Raw genomic sequence first — 14,563 nt, 5'->3', positions numbered from 1 at the left:
TTTCCGGCAGCCATTCAACTGATTTTAGCTCTATAGGCGAACTGAAAGGGATCAGAAGGTGGAGGAATGCAGGTTCTTAGGAATTGTAGAATCAAGCGTTCAAATGTTTTCATTACGACTGATGTTAAGGCTACGGGACGATAATCATTAAGACAACTAGGCTGTACTTTTTTTGGAACAGGAATGATTGTTGATTTCTTAAAGCAGTGTGGCACCACACATGACTGAAGGGACATGTTAAATATGTCAGTGAAGACACTAGATAGTTGGACTGCACACTTTCTCAAAAGGCCTGGTGAGATGTTGTCAGGGCCAGTGGCTTTTCTCATTTTCAGACGACTGAATTGGCATCTGACTTCATTCTCTTGGAGTATGAAAGGGGGAGTGGGGGTGATTTTGGGTGTAGCCACGTCAGAAGTAGACAATGGTTTGTCGAAACTGGAGTAGAATTGGTTGAGTTTGTCTGGAAGAGTTCTTGTCAAAGAAGGAATTACTGGATCATGTCTGTGTCTGTATGCACTTTGTGTGTGTTGATAAACCTGTGTACATACTTGATGTATATTGAGAATGATAGATAAGATAAGAAAATCTTTATTATCTTATAAAGAGAAATGACATCAGGTGTGGTAGCAATTTCAGAACAGAACAAAAAGTAAAAGACTGATTAAACACACAGCCTGCATGTCACCCATCGTGAAGCGCCACATGTGTGTGTTGTGTCTGTTGCCTAAGTGTGTTCTGTTGTGTTTTTTTATGTTTATGTCATGTCATATTTTTGTGCCTGTGTCAGCATACCATCTGTATATGGCTGAATTTCATGATTATTTAGGTTGGTTTGTGTCAGTGTATCATCTGTATATGGCTGAATTTCATGATTGTTTTGGCAAGTTTGTGTCAGTGTATCATCTGTATATGGCTAAATTTCATGCTTGTTTTGGCAGGTCTGTGTTGGGTATCATCTGTATATGGCTGAATTTCATTATTATTTAGGCAGGTCTGTAGATGGGTGAAAATCAATATTAATTAGGCAGGTCTGTGTCATAAAGCAGCAGTCTTTAATTAGGCAGGTCTGTGTCATAAAGCAGCAGTCTTTAATTAGGCAGGTCTGTGTCATAAAACAGCAGTCTTGTGCTTTTTGTCTGTCAGTGCTGTCTGGAGTCCCAAATGTGACTCTGGGAGTCATAAGTGTGTTGTATTGTATCATATTGTATCATATTGTATTGTATCATATTGTATCATATCTTAGTGTATCATATCATATTGCATTGTATCATATGGTATTGTATTGAAATGTATCATATTTTATTGTGTCATATCATATCATATTTTATCATATTGTATTGTATTTCATATGATATCGTATTGTATTGTATCATTTCGTATTGTATAATATTGTATTGTATTGTATCATGTCATATTGTATTGTATCTTATTGCATCATATCATATGTCATGGCTCATGGCATTCGCTGTGCATGTGTTTGTGTGCACCTCTTTTCTCTCTTCCTTCTCCCTCCCTCTCTCTCTCCCTCTCTTCTTCACCACCCTCTCTCCTACACCACCCTCTCTACTTCGTGTGTATGTTTGGTTTAACGCAGGGCATATGCACGTGCATCTCTTGGAATATGTGTGTGGCATGTTCCTGTTTCTTGAACATTCTGAACTCTGAGCGAGTTCAGGAATTAATGTAGTTTAAGTAGAAAGATTCAGCTTCGCTTTTGATGCCAAGCTGTCTCAAGAAACAGGTCGGCGTTCCAGCGTGTGAGCTGCTGGGTGCCGTCTGACAGCAGTAGTGGGGCGTTTTCCTTGTCACCCCTTTTCCTCTGTGTGTGGTCTGTGTTTTCACTCTGGGCCAGTGGTGTGCCTGTGTGTCTACCTGGTGACAGGCGAGGGAGTTGTGTATTTGTATTTGTAGTGTTAAATTAGTGATATGACTTGTAACTTTTGTTGTCTTAAAAGAGAATTAGGCATTGGGTGTTTGTAAGGTTAGGGGAATGTTTTATTCCAGTAGTCTTTTATTTCTACATATTTGGGGAATTAGTGAAATTTTGTGTTGTATCTAGGTATGTTAATTTGCGATTTATTCAGCTCGGGTTGTTGTTTCAAATTCATTTCCTTTGTAATGGAAGCTGTGTCTAACTTCAGTATAGATTTTCCGAAACATTTTTGTAGTAATTGAAATGAGATTGTAAGTTTGTGATATTACATCACTGGGTTTTGTTTCTATTGCTGGAGGCCATCAGGATAGTCACTGACATGTCATTTGGGGTTCCTTATGGTGGACTCTTTCGAATTGTGTGTGGGTTTAACCCTTTCATTATTGGGGAAAACATAACAAACGGTTTATGATTTCATGTTAGTAGCTTTTTGTGTGGAAGGGGCTGTATGTAATAAAGTATCCTCTTGTCTCCCGAATTAGTTTGATATCTGTTGCTGAAGCAAGTTAGGGGTGGGATGGGGGGTATTCTTTTGAACTTGTAAGAGTCTAGTCTACAGAGACTGGGAGCGCATTGTTCCAGATTTTTCCTGTGAGTTTTCTCCCCGTGCCACTGCCTTCAACTCCCTCTCCAGACTTCCACATTCCCAACGTACCCTTTCCCACTGTCCCTCTCGCCCAAACCAACCTTAAACCCCAAGTCTGCAAGTGAGTGACATCTGTCTTCAGTTGCCAGGTGGTTCGAATCAGGTGAACTCTGAAGTGTTGAACTGGGCTGGTGCCGCAGCTTATAAAACATTTTGACTATATAGTATGGAAGGTTGAGACTGAAGCGGAACATTGCGTTGTAGTTTGGTGGGGAGTAATTTTTGGTGTGCTTTGATTTTTCATGTGTCAGTAAAGAACCGAGCTGAACTTTTCTGTGTCTCTGTGTTTGTGTCGTCGGGGTGTTAGCTAGTCTGGGAAGGTGCGGGGGTACATGGGCAATCCCATATGGGTTGTGACATCATATCGTATCGTATTGTATCTTATTGTATCATATCGTATAATATTGTATTGTATCATATCATATATTGTATTGTATATATCATATCGTGTTTTTTTGTATTGTATTGTATCATATCATATTGTATCGTATTGTATTTTAACGTATCATATGGTATCATATTGTATTTATTGTATTGTATCATATCGTATTGTATTGTATTATGTTTTATCATATCATATTGTGTTGTGTTGTATTGTAACATATTGTATCATATTGTATTGTATCATATCGTATTGTATTATGTTGTATCATATCATATTGTATTGTGTTGTAACATATTGTATTGTATTGTATTATGTTGTATCATATCATATTATATTGTATTGTGTTGTATTGTAACATATTGTATTGTATCTTATTGTATTGTGTTGTATTGTAACATATCGTATTGTATTGTATCTTATTGTATTGTAATGTATTATGTTGTATCATATCGTAGCATATTGTATTGTGTTGTATTATAACATATCTTATTGTATTGTATCATATTGTATCATATTCTATTGCAGTGTTTTGTATCATATCGTATCGTATTGTATCATATTGTATTGTATCATATTGTATCATATTCCTTTGCATTGAATTGTATCATATCGTATCGTATTGTATTATATAATATTGTATCACATCGTATTGTATTATATTGTATCATACTATATTGTATCATATTGCATTGTTTCATAACGTATTGTATGGTAGTGTATTGTATCATAATGTATTGTATCCTATTGTATCGTATCGTTTGGATTGTATCGTATAGTATCATATTGTATCATATCCTATGGTATGGTATTATATTGTATCGTATCGTATTGTATTGAATTGTATGATAGTGTATTGTATCTTAATGTGTTGTATCCTATTGTATCTTATCATTTGGATTGTATTGTATCGTATCATATTGTATTGTATCATATTGTATTGTATCATATCGTATGGTATTGTTTTGTATTGTATGGTAGTGTATTGTATCCTGTTGTATTGTATCATATCATTTGGATTGTATTGTATCATGTTGTATTGTATCATGTCATATTGTATTATATTGTATCATGTGGTATTGTATTGTATTGTATCATATTGTATTGATTTTGTATTGTATCACATTGTATTGTATTACAGTTTATCACAACAGATTTGGAAGAGCGTGTCGCCACAATGCAGCACAGTCCTATTGTTTCTTTCTTCTGTCTGCAAGTGTATTTGTTTTACATCACAGTGGGCTTTTCCATAGAATTTTGCCAAGGACAGCCCTTTTGTTGCCATTGGTTCTTTAACATGCTTAAACTGAATTCCAGTTTGAGTGGCAAGGACACTTATCTAAGTAACATTGATGGTTTTGTCTGGTCTGCAGGGGATGAGGAAGGAGTGAAAACAACCTATGTGGAAATCAGTTCAGTGCAAGTGAAGCGCTGCCCTTTTTGCCGCTACCCCATGGAGAAGAACGGAGGGTGCAGCCACATGACCTGTGTGATGTGTCAGAACCAGTTCTGTTGGGTGTGCCTGGCCAAATGGGCGGAGCATGTCACGGGGTCCTATCGGGGTTGTTGGGAGAAAGCTGAGGAGGTACTTCTGCCTTTTCCTCTGTTTGTCCATTGTATGATCTGTTTTAATTGTTGTGTCTGTAAAGCGTTGTTTAGTGTCATGATCTGTTTCAATTGTAGTGTCTGTAAAGTGTTGCTTAGTGTCATGATGTTTTAATTGTAGTGTCTGTAAAGTGTTGTTCAGTCTCGTGATCTGTTTTGATTGTATTGTCTGTAAAGTGTTGTTTAGTGTCATGATCATTTTAATTGTAGTGTTTGTAAAGTGTTGTTTAGTGTCATGATCATTTTAATTGTAGTGTTTGTAAAGTGTTGTTTAGTGTCATGATGTTTTAATTGTAGTGTCTCAAAAGTGGTGTTTAGTGTCATGATGTTTTAATTGTAGTGTCTCTAAAGTGGTGTTAAGTCTCATGATGTTTTAATTATAGTGTCTGTAAATTGTTGTTTAGTGTCATGATGTTTTAATTGTAGTGTCTGTAAAGTGTTGTTTAGTGTCATGATCTGTTTTGATTGTAGTGTCTGTAAAGTGTTGTTTAGTCTCATGATGTTTTGATTGTAGTGTCTGTAAAGTGTGGTTTAGTGTCATGATCGTTTTAATTGTATTGTTTGTAAAGTATTGTTTAGTCTCATGATGTTTTAATTGTAGTGTCTCTAAAGTGGTGTTTAGTGTCATGATGTTTTAATTGTAGTGTCTGTAAAGTGTTGTTTAGTGTCATGATCTGTTTTGATTGTAGTGTCTGTAAATTGTTGTTTAGTCTCTTGATGTTTTGATTGTAGTGTCTGTAAATTGTTGTTTAGTCTAATGATGTTTTAACCCCTAGGCTGCCTGCATGACGAGATAACTCGTCATGGCAAGCATGTATGCTTCGCTGCCACAATGACGAGATAACTCGTCATCGAAATATTCTGACTTTTCCCTGGTTTGCATTCACTTCGTTGATAAAAATCGTGGTAGCTTTAGCCTGGGGAATCTCTCTAGATTCTATTCATAGCTAGAAACCCCATCTACGTCATGAAGCAGTCCTTTATTTGAACGTTTTGGTTGGGTCACTGTCCAAGTGTTTGCCTGACTTCTCTCCTCGCTCGCTCAACAAAATGTCGGACTGACGCCGTGCTCAAGACATGCGATCGTGACGAACTAAATCAACCAAGATTTCTTTCTTTAGCTGATGCTCAGAAAGAATTGAAGCGTAAATTCGAAGGAGAAGATAGTGATGAACATTTATAGGACGATCTGATAAAAAAAATAAAGGGAGCAATCAAGAGAGTGGCCAAGATGCAACTGTCAGTGAGTGATGCCAGCTAAACTGTTAGCAGTCGACATGACCGAATTAGCAGCAGAGCGATATTCTTGGCACGCAGCCAACGCGGTCTGATGAGAACTGTTTCAAGTGACCATGTGAGAGGGGTGAAGAGGAGGGGGGGGTGGAGACTGAGGGGGCGTGGCCTCACATCCATCTTATCACCTGGAGAAGTCACAATGTATTGTGTATCTATCTCTTAAAAAATATATATATATATATATATATATATTGTGGTTGTTCTAGTATGATTTTGTGTTTGCAGATATCCATTTGTCCAGAAAATATGATGTTTTTTGTGCAAATTACCTGACTAATGTTTGTAATGAACAAGTTGAAAATGTGACAAAAAACAAAACACTGATTTCAAAACAACAGCATGTCACTAAAAATACATAAAATGGGAAAACATCATGTGTTTTGTATTCTTTATTCATTTCCCTTTCAGAAAATATATACTTTTATGGGTCTTTCTCCAATAACAAAGAGCACAGAATTTTTTGAAAATTTATACCCGTTTTTTGTGAAAAAACCCTGACAAATAGATTTCACTTAAATCTTATTTTCCTGGCAGCGAAAGGGTTAATTGTAGTGTCTGTAAAGTGTTGTTTAGTCTTGTCATCTTGCATCAGTCTGTCAGTTTGTGGAGCACTTTTACCTTTACATGTGGTACATATCTCCACCCTCACACCTGTCTGTTTGTGGAGCACTTTTACCTTTACATGTGGTGCACTTTTACCTTTACATGTGGTACATATCTACACACTCACACCTGTCTGTTTGTCGAGCAGTTTTACCTTTACATTTGGTACATATCTCCACCCTCACACCTGTCTGTCTGCAATTATTCCCTGTGCTATGTTTAAAAAGTGTGATCAGTGATGTTCCCTGTGCTATGTTTCAGACAGTGATGTTCCTTGTGCTATGTTTCAGACAGGGTGATCAGTGATGTTCCCTGTGCTATGTTTCAGACAGTGTGATCAGTGATGTTCCCTGTGCTATGTTTCAGGCAGTGTGATCAGTGATGTTCCCTGTGCTATGTTTCAGACAATGTGATCAGTGAGTTCCCTGTGCTGTGTTTCAGACAGTGTGATCAGTGATGTTCCATGTGATACGTTTCAGACAGCGTGATCAGTGATGTTCCCTGTGATACGTTTCAGACAGCGTGATCAGTGATGTTCCCTGTGATATGTTTCAGACAGTATGATCAGTGATGTTCCCTGTGCTGTGTTTCAGACAGCGTGATCAGTGATGTTCCCTGTGCTATGTTTCAGACAGTATGATCAGTGATGTTCCCTGTGCTATGTTTCAGACAGTGTGATCAGTGATGTTCCCTGTGCTATGTTTCAGACAGTGTGATCAGTGATGTTCCCTGTGCTATGTTTCAGACAGTGTGATCAGTGATGTTCCCTGTGCTATGTTTCAGACAGTGTGATCAGTGATGTTCCCTGTGCTATGTTTCAGACAGTGTGATCAGTGATGTTCCCTGTGCTATGTTTCAGACAGTGTGATCAGTGATGTTCCCTGTGCTATGTTTCAGACAGTGGAGCTGGAGAACAGCCGGGTGTACCCCCTCCCCATCCAGTGTTACCAGACAGCTGTGTCCTTTCGCTACCTGTGGAAACAGCTGGACAGGGATCGGCACCGAACCATCACTGCCTGCTGGGTATGCTGCTGTGTGTGGCTGTTGACCTGGTTATGTCCTGAGTTATCATGGGGACCAGGCTGTTGACCTGGTTATGTCCTGAGTTATCATGGGGACCTGGTTGTTGACCTGGTTATGTCCTGAGTTATCATGGGGACCTGGTTGTTGACCTGGTTATGTCCTGAGTTATCATGGGGACCATGCTGTTGACCTGAGTTATCATGGGGACCAGACTGTTGACCTGAGTTATCATGGGGACCAGACTGTTGACCTGAGTTATCATGGGGACCAGACTGTTGACCTGGTTATGTCCTGAGTTATCATGGGGACCATGCTGTTGACCTGAGTTATCATGGGGACCAGACTGTTGACCTGGTTATGTCCTGAGTTATCATGGGACCAGACTGTTGACCTAGTCATATCCTGAGTTATGGGGACCAGACTGTTGACCTGGTCATGTCCTGAGTTATCATGGGGACCAGGCTGTTGACCTGAGTTATCATGGGGACCAGGCTGTTGACCTGAGTTATCATGGGGACCAGGCTGTTGACCACAGTCACACATGCTGCAGGTTGTGTTCAGTGTACATACATGACATGCTGCAGGCTGTGTTTAGTGTACATACATGACATGCTGCAGGCTGTGTTTAGTGTACATACATGACATGTTGCAGGTTGTGTTCAGTGTATATACATGACATGTTGCAGGCTGTGTTGAGTGTACATACATGACATGTTGCAGGCTATGTTCAGTGTAGCTATGTTCAGTGTACCTACATGGCGTGTTGCAGGCTGTGTTCAGTGTACATACATGACATGTTGCAGGCTATGTTCAGTGTAGCTATGTTCAGTGTACCTACATGGCGTGTTGCAGGCTATGTTCAGTGTACCTACATGGCATGTTGCAGGCTGTGTTCAGTGTACCTACATGGCGTTTTGCAGGCTGTGTGCAGTGTAGATACATGACGTGTTGCAGGCTGTGTTCAGTGTACATACATGGCATGTTGCAGGCTGTGTTCAGTGTACATGCATGCCATGTTGCAGGTTGTGTTCAGTGTACATACATGGCATGTTGCAGGCTGTGTTCAGTGTACATACATGGCATGTTGCAGGCTGTGTGGAGATGCATGGGAAGAAAGAGGGGTGCAGCACTGCATCATGACCCACCCAGCTGTGTTGAGGAGGCTGTCAGCTTTCTGAAAAAGGTCAGTCTGAAGATAGGGGTGTGTGTCTGTGTGCAGGGCTGTGTGTTTGTGCATCACAGGCTGTGTGTGTCTGTGTGCAGAGCTATGTGTCTGTGTATTACAGGATGTGTGTGTCTGTGTGCAGGACTATGTGTTTGTGCATCACAGGATGTGTGTGTCTGTGTGCAGGGCTGGGTGTTAGTGTATCACAGGATGTGTGTGTCTGTGTGCAGGGCTATGTGTTTGTGCATCACAGGATGTGTGTGTCTGTGTGCAGGGCTGGGTGTTAGTGTATCACAGGATGTGTGTGTTGTGAACAGGGCTGGGTGTTGGTGTATCACAGGATGTGTGTGGATGTTGGTGTATCACAAGATGTGTGTGTCTGTGAACAGGGCTGGGTGTTGGTGTATCACAGGATGTGTGTGTCTGTGTGCAGGGTACTTGTTGGTGTATCACAGGATGTGTGTGTCTGTGTGCAGGGCTAGGCGTTGGTGTATCACATGATGTGTGTGTCTGTGTACAGGGCTAGGTATTGGTGTATCACAGGATGTGTGTGTCTGTGTGCAGGGTACATGTTGGTGTATCACAGGATGTGTGTGTCTGTGTACAGGGCTAGGTGTTGGTGTATCACAGGATGTGTGTGTCTGTGTGCATGGCTAGGTGTTGGTGTATCACAGGATGTGTGTGTCTGTGTACAGGGCTAGGTGTTGGTGTATCACAGGATGTGTGTGTCTGTGAACAGGGCTAGGTATTGGTGTATCACAGGATGTGTGTGTCTGTGTGCAGGGTACATGTTGGTGTATCACAGGATGTGTGTGTCTGTGTACAGGGCTAGGTGTTGGTGTATCACAGGATGTGTGTGTCTGTGTGCATGGCTAGGTGTTGGTGTATCACAGGATGTGTGTGTCTGTGAACAGGGCTAAGTGTTGGTGTATCACAGGATGTGTCTGTCTGTGTGCAGGGCTAGGCGTTGGTGTATCACATGATGTGTGTGTCTGTGTACAGGGCTAGGTATTGGTGTATCACAGGATGTGTGTGTCTGTGTGCAGGGTACATGTTGGTGTATCACAGGATGTGTGTGTCTGTGTACAGGGCTAGGTGTTGGTGTATCACAGGATGTGTGTGTCTGTGTGCATGGCTAGGTGTTGGTGTATCACAGGATGTGTGTGTCTGTGTGCATAGCTAGGTGTTGGTGTATCACAGGATGTGTGTGTCTGTGTGCAGGGCTAGGTGCTGGTGTATCACAGGATGTGTGTCTGTGTGCAGGGCTAGGTGTTTGTGTATCACAGGATGTGTGTCTGTGTGCAGGGCTAGGTGTTGGTGTATCACAGGATGTGTGTCTGTGTGCAGGGCTAGGTGTTGGTGTATCACAGGATGTGTGTGTCTGTGTGCAGGGCTAGGTGTTGGTGTATCACAGGATATGTGTGTCTGTGTGCAGGGTACATGTTGGTGTATCACAAGATGTGTGTGTCTGTGTGCAGGGCTAGGTGTTGGTGTATCACCGGATGTGTGTGTCTGTGTGCAGGGCTATGTGTTGTTGGAGCGTGGCCATGTCCTGCTGTCCAACTGTCCACGTCACCATCGTCTGGCCAGACTGCTGTCCTCCTCCCTGCAGCTCCTCTCCTTCTGCTGTGACAGAGTGGCCCGGGTATGTGCTGTGGTGGGGGCATGTGGTGACATGGTGTGGTGTTATAGTGTGGTGACATGGTGTGGTGCTATAGTGTGGTGACGTTACGTGGTGTGGTGTTATAGTGTTGTGACGTGGTGTGGTGCTATAGTGTGGTGATGTGGTGTGGTGCTATCGTGTGGTGACATGGTGTGGTGCTATAGTGTGGTGATGTGGTGTGGTGTTATAGTGTTGTGACGTGGTGTGGTGCTATAGTGTGGTGATGTGGTGTGGTGCTATTGTGTGGTGACATGGTGTGGTGTTATAGTGTGGTGACGTGGTGTGGTGTTATAGTGTGGTGACATGGTGTGGTGACATGGTGTGGTGTTATAGTGTGGTGACGTGATGTGGTGTTATAGTGTGGTGACATGTGGTGTTATAGTGTGGTGACATGTGGTGTTATATGTGGTGTTATAGAGTGGTGACATGTGTTATAGTGTGGTGACGTGGTGTGGTGTTATAGTGTGGTGTGGTGCTATAGTGTGGTGACGTGGTGTGCTATAGTGTGGTGACATGGTGTGATGCTATAGTGTGGTGACATGGTGTGGTGTTATGGTGTGGTGTTTTAGTGTGGTGAGGTGGTGTGGTGCTATAGTGTGGTGACATGGTGGTGATGTGGTGTGGTGTTATAGTGTGACGACGTGGTGTGGTGTTATAGTGTGGTGATGTGGTGTGGTGTTATAGTGTGGTCATAGTGTGGTGACGTGGTGTGGTGTTTATAGTGTGGTGACGTGGTGTGGTACTATAGTGTGGTGACATGGTGTGGTGCTATAGTGTGGTGACATGGTATGGTGTTATGGTGTGGTGACATGATGTGGTGCTTTTGTGTGGTGACGTGTGGTGCTAAAGTGTGGTGACGTGGTGTGGTGTTATAGTGTGTTGACATGGTGTGGTGTTATAGTGTAGTGACATGGTGTGGTGACGTGGTGTGGTGTTATAGTGTGGTGTGGTGATGTGGTGTTATGCTGTGGTGACATGGTGTGGTGCTATAATGTGATGACATGATGTGTTATAGTGTGGTGACGTGGTGTGGTGCTATAGTGTGGTGACGTGGTGTGGTGTTATTCAAGACTGCCCTAGCCTTTTTAATCCTGAATATGCTACACAAAATATACATACAATACAGAACAAATATATGGTTGTTTTGATGGATTGTTATTCCAAAATGAAAGGACAATGAGGCGAAGAGAAAAAGGATTAGAGATCAGTAAAGGATGGTAGCTCTGTTTACAAGACAAGCAACTTTAAAAAATAGGATTAAAGAACAAAAAAGAATGGTAACTCCATCTGTTTACAAGACAAACAACTTATATTAAAAAAAAAAGGTTTAAAGAAGAGTAAAGAATTGTTACTCTATCTGTTTACAAGACATAACTTAAAAAAAAAAGGATCAAAGAACAATAAAGAATGGTTATCTGTTCACAAGACTAACAATTTTTTTAAGTATTAAAAAACAAAAAAAAATGGTAACTCTATTTACAAGACAAAAAGTGTGTGTTGATGTGTGCAGTACATGGAACAGCCAGTTAAACATAATGTGTCCGTGTGTGCAGTACATGAAACAACCAGTGAAACAGAATGTGTTGATGTGTGCAGTACATGGAACAGTTAGTGAAACAGTGTGTGTTGGTGTGTGCAGTACACGTAACAGCCAGTTAAACATAATGTGTTGGTGTGTGCAGTACATGTAACAGCCAGTTAAACACAATGTGTTGGTGTGTGCAGTACATGGAACAGCCAGTTAAACACAATGTGTCCATGTGTGCAGTACATGGAACAGCCAGTTAAACACAGTGGGTTGGTGTGTGCAGTACATGGAACAGCCAGTGAAGCAGAATGTGTTGGTGTGTGTAGTACATGGAACAGCTAATGAAGCAGAATGTGTTGGTGTGTGCAGTACATGGAACAGCCAGTTAAACAGAATGTGTTGGTGTGTGCAGTACATGGAACAGCCAGTGAAGCGGATCCTGAGGACCACGGAAGGTCTCCACACTGTCACCAGCTATGGTCAGCAGCAGATCCACACTGTGTGTTTCCTGGCGCACTGCTTGGCATCCAGAGTGCAGGGCACCACAATGCAGCACTGGCTCCTGCATGGGGACCATGAACATTTTGTCCAATATAAGTAAACAGCCAGCTGCTGATGTGTGTGCTGTGCAAGTGTTCATGACTGGTTGTGTGTTCAAGCAGATGATGTTTGTGTTGACGCTCAGTCTGAACGATTGCTGTTTAATTGCAAATGTATACACATCATGGTGAATATTTAGAAATGGAAATGCGCTGTTGCTCATTGATAATTGTAAAGTCATTTCTGTGCATAATAATTTTTCTTTAAGAAATGATACAGTGATGCAAATGTTATTTTTGATATTTTCTTCTTCCCATAGTGGTTTTCTTTATATTCAAACATATCATGTGGAGCGTTGACCTAGTTGTAACATGTCCTCCTGGGAAGCTAGAGAATTTGAGCGCAGTTTTGATCCCCACACTTGCCAGTATTTTCTCCCTGTCCACTAGACCTTGAGTGGTGGTCTGCATGCTAGTCATTCAGATTAGATGATAAACAGAGCTCCCATATGCAGCTTGCACTTACACACGAATACACAAACTTTATTGTCCATACTTTGGTACTGAGATTTGCTCTCTGGTAGTGATCAGTGTATGTAAAAGAATCACAGCAACAAAAGGGTTGTCCTTAGCAAAGTTTCATAGAAAAATCCACTTTCACAGAAAAACAAAGACACTTGCAGGAAGAAAAAAAGGGTGATGCTGTCAGTGTAGCACCGCGCTCTCCCTGGGAACAGCAGCCCACATTTTACACAAAGAAATCTACCCTGACAAAAGAGTGATACAATACAATACAATACAAGATCCAGAGTGTTGAAATAATCTGTGATATCCTCAAATGGAGAAAGTTGATAAAAACTGGGGATTGTAAAATGTGACTCACTTTTGGTAAGTGGCATCCAATGTTTCAGACCATAGGCCTGTCTTCAGGGACTGTGTTAGAAATTTGCAGCAATCGTCTTTCATTTTACCATATTAATCTGTGATATCATGCAGCCTGTGAGATCTTTATTCTGTCACTGCAGTCTGTTCATTGACATCATCAGCATTTTCTCCCCTATCTTCATTGACGTCATCAGTGTTTCTCTCCCCTATCTTCATTGACATCATCAGCGTTTCTCTCCCCTGTCTGTTCATTGACATCATCACTGTTTATCTCCCCTGTCTTCATTGACATCATTACTGTTTCTCTCCCCTGTGTGTTCATTGACATCATCACTGTTTCTCTCCCCTGTCTTCATTGACATAATCACTGTTTCTCTCCCCTGTCTGTTCATTCACATCATCAGTGTTTCTCTCCCGTCTGTTCATTCACATCATCAGATCATCACTGTTTCTCTCTCCTGTCTGTTCATTCACGTCATCACTGTTTCTCTCCCCTGTCTTCATTGACATAATCACTGTTTCTCTACCCAGTCTGTTCATTCACGTCATCAGTGTTTCTCTCCCCTGTCTGTTCATTCACATCATCAGTGTTTCTCTCCCCTGTCTGTTCATTCACATCATCACTGTTTCTCTCCCCTGTCTGTTCATTGACATCATCACTGTTTCTCTCCCCAGTCTCTTCATTCACGTCATTACTGTTTCTCTCCCCTGTCTTCATTGACATTATTAGTGTTTGTCTCCCCTGTCTTCATTGACATCATCACTGTTTCTCTCCCCTGACTGTTCATTCACATCATCACTGTTTCTCTCCCCTGTCTGTTCATTCACGTCATTACTGTTTCTCTCCCCTGTCTTCATTGACATTATTAGTGTTTGTTGCCCCTGTCTTCATTGACATCATCACTGTTTCTCTCTCCTGTCTGTCCATGCACATCATCACCATTTCTCTCCTGCTTCAATGTTTTCCCTAATTGGTTGACTTATTTACTTGTACTGATATTGAGGATTTGTTACTGTTTCACATGTTTGGTTTTTTGATTATATGTTTTGTTTTTTGTTTCATTTCACATACAGTGGACATGGCCAAATATGTAACATTATCTTGCTGGTTTACAGCAACCAGCACATGCCATACTGTCCTCAGTTTTGATTATTTGGAAGGGGTGGGAGGAAGGCAGGCCTATAAACAGTATCATTTCGTTGTCTGTGATATTTGATGAGATTTTGCTACATGTCAAACTTTTTTGTGCACAATTATAGCAGTTTTTTGTGCACAATTATAGCAGTTGGAT

General features: G+C 41.3%; 1 protein-coding gene across 2 annotated transcripts in view; it reads left to right on the top strand.

Annotated features, from left to right (window-relative positions):
- LOC143285080 (uncharacterized) overlaps nt 1-13,562 on the top strand; it is a 48,374-nt gene extending 34,812 nt beyond the window's left edge. For both annotated transcript variants that reach the window (XM_076592288.1, XM_076592287.1), the window contains 5 exons: nt 4,338-4,549; nt 7,366-7,491; nt 8,582-8,674; nt 10,179-10,301; nt 12,260-13,562. In XM_076592288.1, coding sequence (XP_076448403.1) covers nt 4,338-4,549; nt 7,366-7,491; nt 8,582-8,674; nt 10,179-10,301; nt 12,260-12,448 — 743 coding nt within the window. In that variant the 3' untranslated portion in view covers nt 12,449-13,562. The remainder of the gene's footprint in view (nt 1-4,337; nt 4,550-7,365; nt 7,492-8,581; nt 8,675-10,178; nt 10,302-12,259) is intronic.
- Nucleotides 13,563-14,563: the final 1,001 nt, after the last annotated feature.

The sequence above is a fragment of the Babylonia areolata genome, chromosome 8, assembly GCF_041734735.1.
Source record: "Babylonia areolata isolate BAREFJ2019XMU chromosome 8, ASM4173473v1, whole genome shotgun sequence".
NCBI classification, from domain to species: domain Eukaryota; kingdom Metazoa; phylum Mollusca; class Gastropoda; order Neogastropoda; family Buccinidae; genus Babylonia; species Babylonia areolata.
Note: the sequence above shows the minus strand (reverse complement) of the source record. Positions and strands in the feature narration are given on the sequence as shown.